The sequence below is a fragment of the Colius striatus genome, chromosome 2, assembly GCF_028858725.1.
Source record: "Colius striatus isolate bColStr4 chromosome 2, bColStr4.1.hap1, whole genome shotgun sequence".
NCBI lineage: Eukaryota > Metazoa > Chordata > Aves > Coliiformes > Coliidae > Colius > Colius striatus.
This window is the reverse complement of record NC_084760.1, coordinates 93,303,086-93,315,399: the sequence shown is the minus strand read 5'-3', so window position 1 is coordinate 93,315,399 and position 12,314 is coordinate 93,303,086. Positions and strand designations below refer to the sequence as shown.

Sequence of the window (12,314 nt, the reverse complement as noted above, 5' to 3'; positions counted from 1 at the left end):
TATTGAATAGTTTAAAGAGAATAAGAATTGGTTTGTTATACATTCTGAATATGCTGCAATGGGCATATTTTCATTAATGGACCTAGGATATAGAAGCTATAAATCTGATCTGGTTTAGCTTTGATCATAGAGATTAGCCAATTAAACCAGCCAAAAGTCTAAAATCCTCACTTTTAATGTAGCAGAATACTTGTGCTGTAAGTATGGTGAGGCTGAGTTGAACAGATGATATCCTCTCTGTTCTTTTTAAGATACCTTCTTGCTTGGTCAGCATTTGAAAATATATGTGAAGTAATACTTGGCTGGCCAAATCCCTTCCTTTATGTGCAAAGTCTGTGTTTGCTTTCTAGATTGGTAACGTGTTTTTTTCGCTTTCTAGGCTTGGGCAAAACTGCACCTGATCCCACAGCCACTACCACTCTTGGTGGTGTAGAGGTTCCCTTAGGGAACGGGATCTCAACAGGAATTAACGATACCTGTCTCCTGTATAATGAGTATCCTTTGCTGTTGTGTTGGCTACATGCTGCATTTGGGTGTTACGGTGTTTATCAGGACCTTGATAATGTTGGCCAGAAGTTTTGGCACAGTATTTCCTTTCTTTTAGATCTGCTTTGGAGTACTTGCAGTCACTTCTCCAAGGGAGAGGATTTTATAGTTTTCACGCTTAAATTGTCATTCTGCAAAAAAAGGAAACAATACGTGTAGCAAATAGCTCTTTCCCCAACCAGACTCAATATCTGAAGACATCATATCAGCCAGGTGACTTGCCCAGAGATGTGCCAAGACGAGGGGAATGCAACCTGTGGTTTCACATGGCTCCATTCTGGCTTCTTCCTTATGGTGCTGTGGCTAGGCTCTGTGGCTTGATGAAGTCTCTCATCACACAGTTTCTCTTGTGTTCGCCAGAGCCTTTGCAAGTGTTGAGGTAAACCTCAGATGCCCATCAGAGGTGTAGCCATTAAGCCTCTTTCTAGGCAGAAGTGCCCTTTCACAAGAGGTCGTAAGACTAAGTGATGTGTAAGGTCCCAGATCAATCTCTTCACTGCCAGTGAAACAAGTAACCCATTAATAGAGCCACTGGGCTGTGTAGAAACTGTCTTTTCTCATGGTAAGGTTTTTTCCTCTTACAAAGCAGTCTCGGCAACAGAACTCAGGGCAATACCGTTCTTGAGTTTTCTTAAATATAGCATCTGTCTTCATCAGATAATAAAATATAATACAGCTAATACTAGCAAAGTGAGGTAACGTGATGTGCATTTGTTTTGGTTTACACTGTGTTTAACGGGGATACCTTCCTTATAAAATTGGGAGTAGAGGTAAGTTTGAGGCCCAAAGCATTGAGAAACAAATAGGCAAGCTGGAACTGTCTTCTGAAAAAACAAAATGATGCCATGTGCAAGCACTGCCAGCCATTGTAGAGCTTGTCTCTGTGATTCCAGATTGGGCTTTTTAGTGGTGAATTAAGAGGATGTTAATTAGTGACTTTGTACTAGAAGGTAGCAATAGAGCTTCAATTATAGATGCCTGGTCCATAAGTGCAGGTCTCATCCAGGCTATGTCACTGCACTGTTCAGATACCGAGAGAAATGTTGTGTTTTATGGCTATGACTGACAAAAAAAACCAAAAAACCTTCAAGATCTCCACCCCCGTATCTAAGTCAGTTCACCTGCCTTTCATTCAGGATTCCTGCCGAACCATCATTAATTTTCCATATGACTGTTAGTTGTGTATTTCTAACTATTGTATAAAACATTTCCAGATCAAAAAAAAAAAGGTAGAATTTAAAGATTTGTGATTTGAGCTGTTAGAATTGCTTAATCACACAGGCATGTGTATGGTAGCTTCAGTTCAAAGGTAGTTGGACTGTGCTTTGAGGTTTTTTCTGTGTTAGTAATATCAGCAACTGTAATTATTCCTTAACCTTCTTCACAGATATATTGTGTACGATGTTGCTCAGGTAAATCTGAAGTACCTGCTGAAACTGAAATTCAACTATAAGACATCACTCTGGTGAACAGTACTTAGAAGCCCTGTTAAGAGTTATACTGTAGTTACACTATAGCGTTGACTTCTGACGTGCTTACGCATTGACTTCTCCTACCAAGATATCAAGAGCTAAACTGCAGAAGAAGTTACTAAATCCTATTTAGTACAACACTTAGTGAAAGTTTTATATAAATGTGTGGCGCACATGGACCTGAATTCAGATGAGAACGAGTACCTGTTTTTGTTTTATACCACTTCTAATTTTGGGGGCTTTCAAGTGTTTCTTTTAATTGACCAAACTGACTTAGGAAAAGAAATCAAGCTTTGTGGTTTTTAGCCAAACAGAGCTGGGCAATAGCAGAGAACTTCAGGACGTTTGGCATATTTGCTCTGTTAAGGTTCCCTCTTGTTTAAGATAACCCTTTTTCGGTTTCATTTGAATAAATGATAAATGTGCATTTATTTTGAGGTAAAAAATAAAAGCTAATTTCATACTAACAGCTTTATGTTTCAAAACTTCCAAACTGTTTTTGTTTTGAGTCATGATTTAAATGTATTTGGTAGAATGTTCTTAAACGTGGTATCTCTCTCTGAAGATCAAATGCCAAACACTGAAATCTGTAGTCACATTTCAGGAAGTTACGGTGAAATGGCAATTTGGACTTTCCACTGAGACTTCATCTGTCAACAGTTGGTGTGGTAAACATGGAAAATTAACTTGTGGCTGTTTGACTTTAGTATTAGCCCCAATAAACCTCCTTTAAATATCTACCTTCAACGTGATGTAAGTTGGTTGTTATAGACTCAAGTCCTAACAAAACTATAAGCTGAGTTTGGGCTCAAGATTCACTCATCATCTCTTGAGCAAGGTCTGTTGCCACTCTGTGGGTAATCTTGAATTCCCTGTCTTGAAACATAATATAAACTAATAATTTCTATGTTTAGTTATGTTTGTTACTTCTCACTTTCAATCTGTCATTGAGCAACATGGGACTACTTGACTGTAGAGCAACATCAGTTCTTTCTCTTCAAAAGCTACTGAGCTATTAGGACGAGTTGGATAATCTCCAGGGACAGCTCTGCATGGACAGTGCATTTGGTATCTCCTCCACTATGACAGTTCCTTTCCCAAGAAGGGACCATTCAAACTTGTGCTGACAGCTTCAGTAACTTGTATGGAAACAGCAGATCCGTTTCCTAAAATGTTGCCATGTGCCAGTGCCTTTGGATAAAGGAGTCTGAAGCCAAAGGGATTGCTTACGGTACAGCTGTTTTCAGGACCCTTGAAGGAGTGGAGGATGAGGAGTGGTAGGTGGAAAATGAAGCTGCTGTCAGGGAGAGAAGGAAATGTGGAAGGCCTGGGTAAGTCATATGGCTTGAGGGCAGTTGAACATAAGAGTCCATTGAGGTTAGTGCTAATGAATTTTGAAATGAAGTAAAGCTAGTGGTCCTTGCCCTCTGGTTCTTAAGTGGCGTTAACCAGTGGCTAATGGTTGTTTAGCTTCCAACAGAAAGTATTTGTCAATCACTGAAATATCCCTGAAAAAGAACACAACTGATTGAATTTAGTTGAGGTAGATTCCCCTCCCTGCTCCCACCTCCCCTCAATCAGTTTAGGAATTAAAGGTAGATGTTTTTGCTGTTCCCTCTGTCACCTGTACCAGAGGTGGCTCAAAGTTCCCATTTGCTCCACCCCAAGCAGCACAAGGAGTGCTTTATGACAAGCAAGTGCATCCCAAGCTGTCTCTAGCTTTGCAAATTCAGTAGTAAAAGATAGACAGGGCTTTTTGAAGAGGCAGCAGGTGCCCTTTGGGGACCATAGGGCAGCCCTGCTGTGACTGTGCTGCAGTGAGATGTAATGTGAAGTCAGGTACCAGCTCCTGCTGCCAGCCTGTTGGACTGCAAACGAGCGCTGCTTATCCTGAAAGCAGGCACTGGTGCCACTGTGACCCAGCATACAGCCAGCCTCTCCCAGGGCCAGGCTGAGAAAAGTGAGAAGTGCAGCACTCTGACAACCACTGAAGGCATTGCTTTTGGAGTATGTGCACGAAGCAGCACTGGATGAATAGATAGTCCTATTTCTGTCAAAACTACTTGAAAGGAATGAGTTGTGTACTAGACATGCAGTCCCCTGACATCCTCTGGTTTCTTGCGTTGTTCTCATGCTCTTAAATGAGTCATGCAGTTTTTGTAACTACTGAGATACTTGGTTCAGCTTGCTTTCTGGAACACTATCCCAGATCTCCCTGTATGATTTCTGAGGACATAGTTTTCTGCTGACATGGTTTTTTATGGCCAGTTTGCATCCCCCTTAGTATTTTGCTTAAATTGCTTTTATATTTGGTGAGGCTTGTAAATCAGTCCATTATACTCATACTCGTCCTGTTATGGCCCTAAAAAATAGTTTCCCTTGTTGTTGGGTACGTGCATCTGACCAAGAGCTTGTTGTCTTTTTACTTTCATGTAAATGCCAGGCTGCTTCTCCAGAAAATATTATTGTGGAGATGCAGGAGCACCACTGAGAAATGCAGATGTAGATCCCAGCCATGATGACTTGCTAGTTTTTATTGGTTCCAGTGTGAAAGTAGCATGCAGGCTAGTGAACATTGCAGGTCGCTTTCACAGAAAGTGAGACATGCAAGCACGGTCTGAAGGCAAGAAGGAATGGCTTCCCAACAGCTCAAAGAAAGGAGGAGCTACTGCATCCCTCAGCCTGTCGTTACAAACTCTAATTTAATAGCTTGATTAACGCAGCAAGACTCAGACTTCACAAGAACATGCTTCACTGACTGAAGAGCACACTCTTCTGCCAGCTCTCTGTGCTTTTCTTCCTTTTACCAATGCCTGCCTAGGGGAGGTGAGAAAATGACACCCTACTCATCTCCTGTCCATGGGACTTAGCATTACCTGCTCTGTGCTGACAAGACTCTGAATGCATTCATTAGTAGGCGGTGTAATCCATGTCTTAACATTGCAGTAATTAAGGAGAAAGGGAAGCGCAGAAGCGCTTTCTGCAGCATTTTGGCACACACCATTAGGAGCAGTTGCCTGACGTGACCCTCTGGGAAAGTGGACGGCATGAGTGAAGCCAGTTTAAAGATCTCCTACCATCTGTGCAAGGCAGGTGAGTCAGCAGTACCTAATGGCAGGATGTTAGCAAAGATCACAGATGTACCCAGTCGCCATGCCTGTCGTATCAGAATAGTTGTGGTGTGGTTTTTCCATGTCACCCAAGTGCCAGCTGCAAATTTGCCAGAATGGTAAAAGGATGTAGTGAAAACACTGTGTGTTTGCCTGCACACTCTCAAATGGCACTGGCCATGGCTTTGTCAAACAGAGTTGCATTTGTGTGACTTGAAAACAGCGTGCACAGGAGAAATGGAAAACCAGAATATAAAGGTACAGCAGCATTCATAGAAGGCCATCCCTGTAATACAGTGTTAACTGTTAGCCTTTCAGCATGGTGAGTGGTAATGGCTTCTACTGAGTATTCTCCAACTGCAGCTGCTGGAGTGGAGGGATAGCCAACATGCTGCTGGGAGCCAAATTCTACCTCTGACCTGGTGATTTTTAAAGATGATCAGCAGGAGGTGTTGGGGAGAAATCTCTCTTGGCTCTTTCATCTGTTTTCTGCTTTTTAACACAATGTACAAAGAAGCCCCGAAAGGCATTGGGGTTTTTGGTTCAGGCCACGAGGACTATTGCAAAATGTGATGATGTTGTAGAAAACTTTGCTTCTCTCCCAGAAAATCCCTTGCCTTGGTGAAAGCTTGGGCTTTCATTGTGACATTGGACAACCGCTGCTTTCAGCACTGTGAGACCTCATGACAAGGTTTACAAAGCACAGTGGTAAAAAAATCTTGTGTCTTGTGTAAGATCAGTGTCTAACATCAACTGTAGAAGTCTCTGTGTCACCACTCTTGGCTGAGTACTAACATACAACCCTGTGGAACAAGAGGAGCCTAGGTGAGATACCGAAACAGTGTCATTAACACAGTGTCATTGTTTACCTGAGCCTGGAGGGCCTGATCCACATCAGGCCTTTTGAGTGGCAGAGGTGTTCTGTTAAAGGTGAAAATTGTACAGGGTTTCATCTTGTGTGTTTTTTGCCTTTGAAAGAGCACGGATTACTATTGTGTTGCTTTTTGATATTAGTTTATTGTTATGCCTACACTGCTTTGCATCTCTCAACTGCAGTTGCTTTGTTTTGTGCTGTGCAGTATGGGAAGCTCTCACTGAAGTGTCTTAGGTCCTTTGGGGGGTAATAGGAAGGAAGGCTGTTAAACAGCCTTTCAGAATGACCTGTAAAAGGGAGTGGAAATGCATGCCAAGCTTTGTCTCTTCTCTTTTTTTTTTTAACTCTGCTACAATGTACATAGCAAGCCTTAGGGGAATTTCTAAAGGATTTTACTGTTTCTTCTCTTACAAACTCACTTTTTTCTTCTTAAGTACAAGCACAGCATTGATTTTTTTGTTATGTTCTTTAATAACATGACCTATATCCTGCCCCTCTCAACCTGCTAGACGGCATAGTCATTTGAGTTCATTAGCAAATTAAGAACACAAATTAAAAACTATTCCCATGTCCCAAGATATAAATTTTCAGTGTTTTTGCAGAATCCTTGGTTTCACCCAGATGTTTTTAAAGAGATGCAAGCAAACAAGCATAGCATCCATTATACCACGGTGCTGTTAGCAGTATGTTTAAGCTGTGATGCTGATTTAGCCTTGACTAAGACACACTGTTAATTTGAACTTCAGTTTGCATTTTCTTTATAAAAAAAAAAACAGGAATTTTGGTTGGTATGAGTAGCACTGTCAAAGCCCAAGACACCCAGAGTCTGGTCCATTAGCATTTAAGGTGCTTGTGGTTTACAGTAGTTTACCTCCTTGGTTGATGGAAAAGCTTTAAAATTCACTGTGGTGCAGAGACCTGCAAGGACTACCCAAGGAAACCACTTCTCCTGCTTGCAGAAAGCTTCCAGCTGTGAGGGTTGGGGACTGCGTTAGAGGGCAGACCAAAGCCCTGAGTTTGTTGGCTCTCTCCCTCACCCTGGGTGAGAACAAGTGAGCCCTTGACCTTCGCCTCCCTTCAGGAAGCGTGCCATATGCCATAACTACATGGCCGAGGTTAGGGGGTTTTTTCTCTTATCGCTTACTCCTCCTGACTTCTCACCTTTGCAATCATTTGGGTTAGGTGGGAGACAGCTAACACTGAAAAGCAAAGACAAGGAAAAGAAGTACGGCTCACCAACAGGGTACGACGAGGACGGTGTAAAGACACGAGGCTAGCCCGGCTACTTTGGGCTGACCCTGTGTCAGGAGGCGCCGGTTCCTCCTGGCAGGAGGCCTGCGGGGACAGCGTTATCAGGGCCAGGAAGCGGCTATCCCCGCACTGAAGCGGCTGAGGGGCAAAGCCCCTTTCCCGCCCGGCCCCGTCCCGTCGCTCAGCCGGCAGCTCCCGGGGGCGCCGCTCGTCCCCCGCCCCCGCCGCTACCGGCGCACGCGCCCGCCGCGCGCCGGGCCCGCCAGCGCCGTCCCCGCGCGGCAGCGCCGCCTCGCGCAAGGCCCCGTCTCCTCCCCCAGAATGCACCGCGCCAGGCAGCCTTTGAAAAAGCGGCGCGGCTCGTTCAAGATGGCGGAGCTCGATCAGCTGCCTGACGAGAGTGAGTAGCGACCCGTGCCCCTGCTAACGCTGCCCGCCCGCCGCTGCCCCCGCGTCACTGCTTCCCTTCCCCTGACGGGACGCCCGCGTCGCCACCCGCCGCCCGCCCGTCTCCCTCCCTCTCGTCGCAGGCGCTGTGCGGGGCCGGAGCCCGAGCCCGAGCCCGAGTCTCCTCCCTGCAAACCGGCCCGGCCCGGCCCGGCACCCCCCGTCCCCGCCGCCACCGCCGCCCCTCCCGGCCGAGGCCCCGGCCTAGGCGGTGGCTCCGGGGGTCGGCGGGCGAGGAGCTCCCTCCTGACGGTGCGACCCCCCTTTGCTCTCGGGTGTGCCGGGGCTGGGCCACCCGCCCCGCCCGGGTGAGGCGGCGGGGCTGGCCAGGCGTCACCTGCCGGGCAGGGTGCGGGGCGGGGGCGCGGGAACCGGCGGCCGGGGAGGGGAAGGAAAGGTAGGGCGTGAGTGCGTGAGGCACACCTGACAGCCTGCCCTGCCTGCGAGGGCGGCGCGGGGGAAAGAGCGTCCTGCCCCGGGGAGGGGATGAGTAGTCTAGTGCTCCTGTCCCTTCTGTCCTCCTAGGGGGAAAGGAGGGCTTACGTGTTTGTAGTGTGCGCTGTGTACAGCGTGAGCACCTCTGAAGGACTGGGGGGGGGCTAGGGCGTGCACATTGCACCTAGGGGGCACTGATAAAGGGAGAGGGAATTGCTCCAAGACCCTGTATTGTGTGTCAGTAGGTGAAAGCTAGCTGTACAGGAAGGCAATGTGGAAATACATGCTCGCATGCACACAGACCTATGCACCTACATGGGGTTTGCATGGATGTCTTTTCCCATGCATGCAAAGATTGGATTAAAAACTTAGTTCTAGGTGAAAAAGGGACACATGTTGCTACATATAGGAGACTGGAGCATCTTCCTTATGAGGAAAGGCTGTAGGAACTGGGGCTGTTCAATCTAGAAAGGAGGAGACTGAGATCTTATTAGTGTTTACACACATATCTACGTGGTGGGTGTCAGGAGGTTAGGACATCCCTTTTTTTCTATGGTATCTAGCAACAGGACAAGGGGTAATGGGATGAAGCTGGAACACAAAAGGTTCCATTTAAGTATAAGAAAATTATTTTACTGTGAGGATGAGGGAGCCCTGGCACAGGCTGCCCAGGGAGAGTGTGGAGTCTCCTTCCTTGGAGGTCTTCAAGACTGGTCAGAATATGTTCCTATGCGACCATATCTAGGTGAACCTGCTTCTGCAGGGGGGTTGCACTAGATGATCTCTAAAGGTCCCTTCCAACCCTACCGCTCTATGATTCTGTGATATGTGGGTTCATGCACAAGGTGTTTGAGAGTCACCAAAGAAGAAATTATTCCATGCAAAATGTGTCTATATGCTATCTTGGTTTGTCCTCTTACAAACAGGAAATATAAGCTAACTTGAAACTGGGGTGTTTAGTAGCATCAATAAATGCATACACAACAGGATAGACACATTTTTTTATGCTATTTTGTGCATCACCATGCAAGTTCATGAACATACCAACTATTTCTGTATCAGAAGATTCTCAGAGAGAGGTGACTCAGAGTTAAAATCTTGCTGTGTGGGTCTTTGTTACAACCCAACAGCTGTCAGGAGAAAAATTGTTTGGTAGGCCTACATGGTCAGTTTCATGTAAACTGAACAGATTTATGAAAGATCGTGGTAAATTAAGGCTAGGACTGACGCTCTTGATTTGGAACAGCTCTGTCAATGTTGCTGTGCCACTGATTAATACAAGTCATAAGCCAACTGAAACAACTGTAATTAATTATTAGCAGCACTTCATTGTGTATTGAATCAATTTCTCCTCTTTAATAGATTAAGTTATTGTTTCTCCTTTTGCCTTACTCATCTTCTAGAGAAGGCATCGCATGTTTCAAGAAGTTAACATAAAGTACAAAAAAGAAATTTTTAATCTCTGGCACCTTTATATTGCCTACAGTGGCATCAGGAAGATTTGACAGGTCTGTGGCTTCACCTGGAACACATACTAGAATAGAGTGTGTGACACAGTTTCACTTAGGATTGTGCTATACTGCAGAGCCTTGCCAACAGTGTCATTGTAAAGCAGACACACAGTACGTGTGTTTGTGCTGGTAATAGGTTTCTGCTGTGCTGACCTTGCCCCTAAGGTTTGTATTTACCTAAGTTTGGTGCAAGTAGGGAATGTTTTGATTTTTTCATCAAATGGGGAGCTTTGTGTTTTCTCCAGTGTTGTTAAACTGATAGAAACAAAGTGTTTGCCTTGAACTTCTGTTCCTGTTCTTTCCAATTTTGGTGAACTGGATGTTTTCAAATTGCACTGTAACTATTGCTGCATGTATTTTTTTCATTTCCAGTCCTATACTTTAAATGAAGATGTAAGCTTAGTCCTGACTGGTTTCAAATTGGCTTCATGCAGCTTTCATTCAGCAACTTAATTGATAAGGGGTAATAACAATAAGCATTGCAAAATTGGTTTTGGAGTCTTCCATAGTGGTGTAAAGTTAGACTAGCTCGTGACTAACAGACTTTCAGGTTTATGTATCACCTTATGTATTACCTTTTGTCCGGTATAGTTTATAGTAAAGTCACATACCATAACTTGAGGTTTTGCATAAAAAGGATTATAAGTACACACATCATGCTCAGTGACAAGAAAGCTGAGATTTTACAGTGTGGTAAGAACTATGCAGTTTCACTTTCAAATTGGAAATCTGATAAAGTGGAATTTGTCACAGTGTATTCTGGTAGCGCTGACTTGCCTTTTGGCAAGTTCCGTAGTGCAACTGGGCAGCAAATATTCCTTTACCTAGGAGGGAGATGAATGTAATGTACGTAGTTGCCTCTTGTAATATGTGCTTATTTTATCTGCTAAAGTTACTATTGTTCCATTCTTCCTTAAAACTGACATTCTGTCCTTTTGAAACGGATCAGAGAGTTCACTCTGACAGCCTAGATAATGATGAAGTTGGCACTATGTAAGTTTATGAGTATTTCTTGTATTTGAGGCCTGTACTTGCTAGGGCTGCCAGGGGAGAGAAGTGGAGTAACCTGGAATGGAGCAAAGTGCTGTAGCAAATTATCTGGCTGAACAATTTCAGAATATTAAAGGTCCTGACTGCACAAGTACATCCAATACTGACAGCTGGATTTATATTTTGGAGACAGAATTTCTTTCTGCAGACAGATTGGTGCCCACTGAGTGACTACTTTCAGCCAATACATTATTTCACCTCTTCTTAACTCCTGGTAATTTTGCAATGCAGGTAAATGGTGGGCAGTCTTACTGCTGCAAACCAGATGGCTATTTCTCTCTGCTTCAGAAAACAGTTGGTTGTATTGGAGAGTACCTAATGCTGTCCTGTCTCTTGCTACTAGGAATATCAGTCTTACTTGTGGATTACTCAATTATAAAGTACATACAGTAAAGCTGAGGTGAGACTTTGATAGAACAGGCAACACATGCAAGTTTGACTAGAAGACTGTCCTGGGAGAGGCAGGGCTCTGCAGACAGCAGCATGGGCAAAGCCGTGTCTTGGTGCCTTCTTTTGCATGAGCAAGTCTGAAGCAGCAGGATGCCTGGAATCAGCTCTGTAAAAGTTAGAGTGAGGTGCCATTGTTGCTGGAAGTGAAAGCAAACTTAGCTAATTAACTGATGAGCAGCACAGGGCAGTCGCCAGAAGTAAAGCAGTTGGCTCCTGCAGAGTGCAGCGTGCCTGTGTGGGATTGTAGACACACACCAACAAGTGGCAGGTGAATCGGAGAAAGGGGCCAGATTGTAGTAGTGATGGATGTTAAAGTGTTAACCTTTTACAGTGCAAGTGCTAAAAATGGTAGTAGATTGCTCAATCCCATATATTGGTAGACATTTCTGGTATTGAGAGGCTTGTGATTTAGGACAGGCAGAAGAGGACAAAGATCTTTGTGTGGCCTTTATCTCATGGATGGAGGCTGTGGAATAAAGATAGTGTTTCATGAAAAAATTGTTGTCTTTACCCCCACCTCAACCTTACACTGTGGTTCACAGACAACCTGCCCCTGTGTAGCCTGCTCTGACACTTCCTGGAATAGCTAGAGGAGGGATGCAGCACACCTCTTGCCATGTTGTTTTTCCAGTCCAAAGGGGCCATGAGCTTAGGACCACTGTGCTCGGGACATTTGAGACAAATCAGCTGAACCGTATGAGATTACGGCATTTGGGAGAAGGCTCAAGGTTAGTTTTGTGTCTGCTGAACAGTACTCACAACTAATAATTTGGGGATTTTGTGCTGCATACCTTGAAAATGGTGTGTTACTCTAGGATCAGCACATTGCCCATCGTGAGAATGCAGCATTTCAAAAAGAGGGCTTTGATGGTGTGGTAATTGTCTAAGTCCCTTAAAAGGGTTCACATGCTTGAATAACTGACTTGTGTCCAATAGTTAAATTAGTATTTAGAAACAGGCAAATATCATTTTATTAGTGGACTTGTAACATGAGGGAAATACTGATTGATGAATGAACAGTTATTGTTAGTTTATTATGTACCTCTTCAACAGACCTGAAGTTTTGGGGTAGCTTAAAAGCTGCCCAAGTTGCACTTTTCTGATGCATGTGGTTTACTCTGTAAGCTTCCCTGAGTAAGTTATCCTGCTAGTGGCCAATCATTGGAGA

At 44.5% G+C, this 12,314-nt stretch overlaps 2 protein-coding genes across 2 annotated transcripts in view; both read left to right on the top strand.

The window, feature by feature from the left end:
- PARP1 (poly(ADP-ribose) polymerase 1) overlaps positions 1-2,485 on the top strand; it is a 34,091-nt gene extending 31,606 nt beyond the window's left edge. The window contains exons 22-23 of the mRNA XM_061991525.1: positions 380-494; positions 1,934-2,485. Coding sequence (XP_061847509.1) covers positions 380-494; positions 1,934-2,015 — 197 coding nt within the window. The 3' untranslated portion in view covers positions 2,016-2,485. The remainder of the gene's footprint in view (positions 1-379; positions 495-1,933) is intronic.
- Positions 2,486-7,574: 5,089 nt separating this feature from the next.
- The window catches only part of LIN9 (lin-9 DREAM MuvB core complex component), a 39,905-nt gene continuing 35,165 nt past the window's right edge, over positions 7,575-12,314 (top strand). Inside the window, exon 1 of the mRNA XM_061990161.1 lies at positions 7,575-7,653. Coding sequence (XP_061846145.1) covers positions 7,575-7,653 — 79 coding nt within the window. The remainder of the gene's footprint in view (positions 7,654-12,314) is intronic.